Raw genomic sequence first — 6191 nt, forward strand, 5'->3', positions numbered from 1 at the left:
CTGACATTTTATTCTCGGCAGACAAATTGGCTCCAAGTGTAATGAAAGAGCATTGGATGGACTTTATCCATGTCGTCGTCTTGAGTTCAGTTAAAGACTGTGAGGTGTTTGCGTTCCAGGGCCTGTTCAGTACGATAACCGCCTCTCCACCAAAGAGGCCAGAAACGCCTGGGAGACCACTGTCAGCAATGACGTCATCGCTCCTCAGCTCAAGGTACGATAGAAGGGGGACACAATTCCTGAAACCTCTCAACAGGGTTCCGGTGCTATCAGAAACAGTCCACCCATTGTCCGTACTCTCCCTTCTTTGGTCTCCTTCTCATGATCGTCCTCCACCTCCTCCCACGTCTCCAGGACCTGGACAGGCACCTCAACAAGGTCAACGGCTTCATCCGGGCCGACACTCGGGTCTCCTCCAACCCCATCATGAATCTGGTGTTCGGGGACCCGGTCCTGTTCATGTCCTCGCTGCCCCAGGCCTCCCTCATCCACGGCTCTGCCGTGTGGAGCTGCAGGGAGAGGGTGTCCCTGCTCAGCCTCGCCCACATCGTGGAGCAGAACGACGGCAAGGACGCCCTCCCCGTCCTCTGGAGGTTCCTGCAGAAGGTACGGGGCCGGGGGAAAGACACGCTTCGGAAAAAGTAGTTGAGCTTGTGTTCAGTCGGTGATGAGCGTCTCTCTGGCTGTGGCTGTAGGAGGCCGAGGTGCGTCTGGTGCGGTTCCTGCCTGACCTGCTGGCCCTGCAGAGGGACCTGGTGAAGAGCTTGCAGAACGTCTCAGACCTGCCTTGCAACACCATTGGAGAGTTCCTCAACAACCAGAAAGCAGGTACAAGAGCGCTGGGTTCAAGTACCGGGTCAAAGACGGGGGGCGACAAAGCCAGAAAAGTTTGCCTTGCCCATAGTCTGTCTGTGTTGGTGAATAGCTTCACTGTAGCAAGATGGCCAGGCGCCGTTAGTGCTCAGTCTCTACAAAGGCTACTTGGGATTCAATCCTGTTGAAATGCAACATGCTCTTTGTTGTCCCAGCTGGCTCATGACCAGGATGTGATATTGAATGTGTGTGTCTACAACATGCATTAACAAATGGGTTATTTTCATCGTAGCCACTCTGAAATCCTGGTACGAGAAACGCATCCAAATCTTCCTGACAACTTGGAATCAGCTCAGGGTGTCTCTGGAAACGAACGGTAAGATAACAAACAGACCGAAACAACCACGATCGTGTGGCTCAAACCCACCTCTCGGTCTTGGCCACATGGATTACACCAGCTGAGCCTGTGTCTTGGGTACAGGTGAGATTAAGATCCCCGCTGAGTTCTGCCAAGAGGACCTGGACCTGAACAGCGACTTTCAGGTGCTGTTGCCACGGCGGCAGGGTCCGGGCCTGTGCTCCACAGCGTTGGTTAGCTACCTCATCGCTCTGCACAACGACATGGTCTACTGTGTGGACAAACACACCGGGGAGCAGACCAGGTAGGGCCACTGTCAGACCACTTTATTGACCTGTCCCTTATATTCATAAAGACTCTCGAGGGAGAACGTATCTCCACTGCATTCTTACAGCTGCTCCAAAAAACATGCCTCTCTCTCTCTCTCTCTCTCTCTCTCTCTCTCTCTCTCTCTCTCTCTCTCTCTCTCTCTCTCTCTCTCTCTCTCTCTCTCTCCCCCTCTCTCTCCCCCCCCCCCCCCTCTCTCTCTCTCTCTCTCTCCCTCTCTCCCTCCTTCAGCTACACTGTGAGCCCGGCCGACCTGACAGACCTCCACGTGGTCCGCTACGAGTTGGAGAGAGATCTGCTGGCCCTGGTCCTGTCCAACTGCCAGTACAGCATGGAGCGAGGCCAGGAGACCCTGCATGAGTACGACCTGTCCAAGATCCAGCAGCAGATCCTCACGCGTTTCCTGCAGGGCAAACCCCGCATCACCCTCAACGTGAGCGCGTGCATGCCGTACTAGGCAAACACACATGCGTGCCCGCTTCCAGTTCGCACACACACGCGCACGGGACGTAAACACGTGTTTTGTCCGTTAGCCATCTTTGATGTTTTTTTTTTCTTTTCTTCCACGTCATCAAAACAGGGCATCCCCACACTGGTGAACAGACATGACCGCAATTATGAGAATATCCTCAAGGATGTGAAAGAAAAAGTCGGACAAGTGAGTTTTGCGTTGCTTGTACGATTGATGTACACGATGTATATCATGTGTGCCCTGTCTGTGTGTGTGTGTGTAAGAGACACGTGTGTGTGACCTGTGTGTTACTGTTCACATTTAGTCATTTAGCAGACGCTCTTATCCAGAGCGACTTACAGTAAGTACAGGGATATTCCCCCCGAGGCAAATAGGGTGAAATGCCTTGCTCAAGGACATTAAGTCATTTATGCACGGCCGAGATTCGAACCAGCAACCTTCTGATTACTAGCCCGATTCCTTAACCGCTCAGCCACCTGACTCCCTACACTCCCTTCACACCCCTCCCCTGTCCTTCAGGAGTCGCTGGCAGCCCTGGCCCTGGCGGGCCTGGCGGGGGAGCTGCAGTCCTACAGTGAGGTGTGTGAGGCCCTGGCCACGGTGGAGGTGGCCCTGGGCTTCTTGGCCATGACCGGGGGGGAGGCCTCCATGCAGCTGGACTGCTACCTGACGGATGTGCTGCAGATGGGAGACCAGACGGACCCACACATCCTCAAGGTTAGAGGCCTCTCTCTCTTTGTGTTTGTCTCTTTCTCTCTATCTCTCTCTTCCTTCCTCTCTTTTCCTCCCTCTTCCTCCCCCTCTCTCTCTCTCTTCCCCCCCCCTCTCTCTCTCTCTCTCTCTCTCTCTCTCTCTCTCTCTCTCTCTCTCTCCTCCCTCTAGCTTGAACACACAGCTACCCGTGTGCCTCCTCCTCTACCACGGTGAAGGCCAGCTCTGTTTTTGGAACACAATCTGGTTCTTGACGTGCGATCCCTCCATTTGTCTTCTCATCTCTCCCGTTGTGTCCTGTCCTTCACAGACCCTGAACAGGTGCAGTCTGAAGCACTGTGTGGCCCTGTGGCAGCTCCTCACATCCCTCAAGTCAGAGAACATGCTGCGTCTCAAGAGGGTAAAAGCCTCTCGCCGCAGCACTGCTCAGCAGTCCTGAGACTCAGACTCATATACAAATACGGTCAGATACCTGGGTGCGCGTGATTGGTCCGACCCAACCGAGAAAGGGGCCGTTCATTACATCCTTCACGGAGTTGGGATTCTGCACCCTTTGTACTCGGAGCACACACACAAGTCACCACCAGGGTTCGTTAACACGTGCCCTTGTCTCCCCTGCCCTCCCCCCCCTTCCAGGACCCGTTTGTGGGCTTGTCGGAGGAGTACAGGACAGCGCTGGGAGAGGAGGAGCGTCGGGCCCTGACAGGCTTCTTCTCCAAGGGCTGCGCTGACCCCTTCCTGCTGGAGATGCACGAGTTCCTGCTCCTGGTTCTCAGGAACCCCCAGGCCCCAGACACCTACAGAGCTAACTGGAGGTGAGAGAGGCTACACACCAGCTCCAGTAGCAGGCCTAACATACCACAGGGTGATGGAGGAGACAGCCGTACCGACACCATCTCCTGAAATGTCCCCGTTTAACCACCATGTTTAATATGCAGTGTTTTTCAGTTTGGATTATAGTAGATTGGAAACGTTTTGAAGAATTGGAATATCAATGTGGCGCTTAGACCTGTGCATGGAGCTAACATGTAGACTGATTCTGCCCCCCCCTCCCCCCCCTTCCTTCTCCTCTTCCCCACCCGCCTTCCCTCTAGTCTGAAAGACACGCTGGTGTCCTACATGGAGCGTAAAGACCTGGACGTCTCACCCGAGGTGGAGGAGTTCTTCCCTGGGGAGATCCTCTTGTCCCATTACCTGGAGGTCTGGAAGCTGACTGTGGCCTTCAAGCAGGAGCGGAGCCAGAGATAGGGCCAAACCAAGCACTTGTGCTCTGCTCTCACTGCCCTGTAAGACTGAGTTTACCTACAACAGCAATGTTGGTTGGCTTATTTTTCCACCGTTTCTTACTGTGTTTGTTGCTCGGGTAAATCTTAAAATGTGAGTTACACGATACTTAAATTATAATAAGTGTTGAAGAAGCAATCAGATTAAATGCCTTTGACTTGGCTGTTGTATGTGAACCTTTCTCTCTTGGCCGGAAGTTTACAATCTTGTGTATTATTTGAACCATTTTGTACCTGTATCATGAGGGGTATGCTGTCTGTATACACAGCATAAACCATGCAAGAAATGCAATTTGTGTTGAAAAGCACTCTTATTTTTGCCAAAACTTAAAACAAATGTGTGCAATACGTACACAAACGTCTGAGTAACTGACTTTTATTGATCAACAATGTACCTTAATCAAAACCCATAGCTGGTCAAATATATACATCTTTTTTCATTTTTTTCTTTCAGCTAATTGTTATGTTGAAATGTTCTAATTTGCACTTCTTTTAATGTGAATCTATGAGGGTAAGTTGTAAGAGTTTGAGAGAAGGATGATGTTTGATTCTAATATAGTTAAGTTACATGGTTAACTCAGGTGCACATCTGTATAGATATAGAATCATGTATCAGGTCTGATGCAGAAAAAGCAACCACTTACCAAACCAATCAAATACTCCATGCACTATGGCAGAGCGTATGTCTTTAGCCATCTCCATAACAACGTGTCTTTGTGATAGATATTTCTTTCTGCCACTGTCGGTTACCTCAACCCATATTGTTGTATCACAGTACACCTCTGTCACAACACATGTGACAATGCTTTCTGCCTCTGTTCTCTGAAGCCTTAGGGAATAATCAAACTCATTATGTGGCACTTTGTTCCTCTCGTTTGATTTAATGTAGGACCAAATTGTCTTTCTGTACTCCATTGTTCAAAAGAGCATCATGTTGCTGTGACAAAATAAATGTTCTGCCTACTCTTTTGTCTGTTTGCAATGTCGTTGTTGTTTAAACTTAATATACAAACTATTTTCCGACAAGCGACAAAGTTTACACTATTGTATGCCAGTCATCTTGGTGGGTAGGTGTCATCTGTCTGCTTAACCCACCACCTGACCTTGGCCAGCCAATGGGATCCCACCTTACATCCTACTCAGAGACACAATCCTAGTTAGACGGGAAATGCTTACCTGACCCCTTGACCCTGCTCTGTTGGGAGGGCAATGTGTTTCTGATCAGCAGGATGGACATGATCCGGCCTGAGAGCTGAGATACGGGTTGGGGACGCCTTCTTAACTTAATTTCCTCTTTACCAAAGCAACTTTCAGCATTACAGTGTTTATGAGAGACCTCTGCAGAACTTAACCACGACCACCGTGTGGGCTGGATTCTAGTCTGGAGGACATCTCGAATCGTGGGGTGAAGGTTATTTCCTGCAATAAAGCAATGAATTGCTTTATTAAGACTGATATTCTTCCCCAAACAATATCTTGACACATGCATTAGAAGCATAATGCTGTGTTTATTACACCACTGTCAGAGAACAGAAGACGGCCCATGGACCCCTAACTAGGCTAGCTGTCGGTCAGACCTTCAAAGTGACAATTTCATATTACAGGAGAATATTCCAGACAATATCCTCCGTATGATCCGGATTGAATTTACTGCTGTGCTGTGATGGGATGTCTTGTCTATAGGCAAGTTCTGTCTGTCCAAAGGGGGGGACCTGACCTTGCCCCTACTGACCCCAGTCTGCCTCGTGTTCATTAACAAGGCCTGTTGTGGGAAAACGATCAACACGACCACAATGGGGGTGCGAGGCGTGATTTACGGTGCTCAGGCAAGGGGGTAGGGGACCAAGCCTCAGTGAGCAAGCTCAATCACGCTCCATTCCACTGTTCTGAGCTTCTGAGCCCACGTACTGGCAGCACAAAGGATGGGACACAAAGGGGCCAAATGAGCCCCTGCCCCAGCATTGTCTCTGTCCTTTTGATGAGGAGAACATTTGGGACATTGAGCACATCCAAGTTCATGGATTTGGGACAATTGGTGTTGGGTGATCGGTGGATGAAGATGGCCTTTAAGGGGGACCAGGCTGGAGCTGTCCACCAGGCAGGGCATGGAGGCTGGGTATCACCCTGGGAAAAGTAACACCACGTGACCTCTGACCTTTGGCAAAGTGAGATCTTTGGAGATGTGGCTGCCTTTCTGGGAGGGTACTCTCCTCATACAAACTGTCAG

General features: G+C 50.5%; 1 protein-coding gene across 1 annotated transcript in view; it reads left to right on the plus strand.

The window, feature by feature from the left end:
* LOC146253166 (E3 ubiquitin-protein ligase rnf213-alpha-like) overlaps positions 1 to 4933 on the plus strand; it is a 28877-nt gene extending 23944 nt beyond the window's left edge. The window contains exons 57-67 of the mRNA XM_084677269.1: positions 120 to 214; positions 355 to 606; positions 696 to 828; positions 1106 to 1189; positions 1295 to 1475; positions 1730 to 1931; positions 2079 to 2156; positions 2490 to 2687; positions 2992 to 3081; positions 3318 to 3496; positions 3776 to 4933. Coding sequence (XP_084533395.1) covers positions 120 to 214; positions 355 to 606; positions 696 to 828; positions 1106 to 1189; positions 1295 to 1475; positions 1730 to 1931; positions 2079 to 2156; positions 2490 to 2687; positions 2992 to 3081; positions 3318 to 3496; positions 3776 to 3929 — 1646 coding nt within the window. The 3' untranslated portion in view covers positions 3930 to 4933. The remainder of the gene's footprint in view (positions 1 to 119; positions 215 to 354; positions 607 to 695; positions 829 to 1105; positions 1190 to 1294; positions 1476 to 1729; positions 1932 to 2078; positions 2157 to 2489; positions 2688 to 2991; positions 3082 to 3317; positions 3497 to 3775) is intronic.
* Positions 4934 to 6191: the final 1258 nt, after the last annotated feature.

Source organism: Hypomesus nipponensis, chromosome 17 (genome assembly GCF_054491055.1).
Source record: "Hypomesus nipponensis isolate SF chromosome 17, ASM5449105v1, whole genome shotgun sequence".
NCBI classification, from domain to species: Eukaryota; Metazoa; Chordata; class Actinopteri; order Osmeriformes; family Osmeridae; genus Hypomesus; species Hypomesus nipponensis.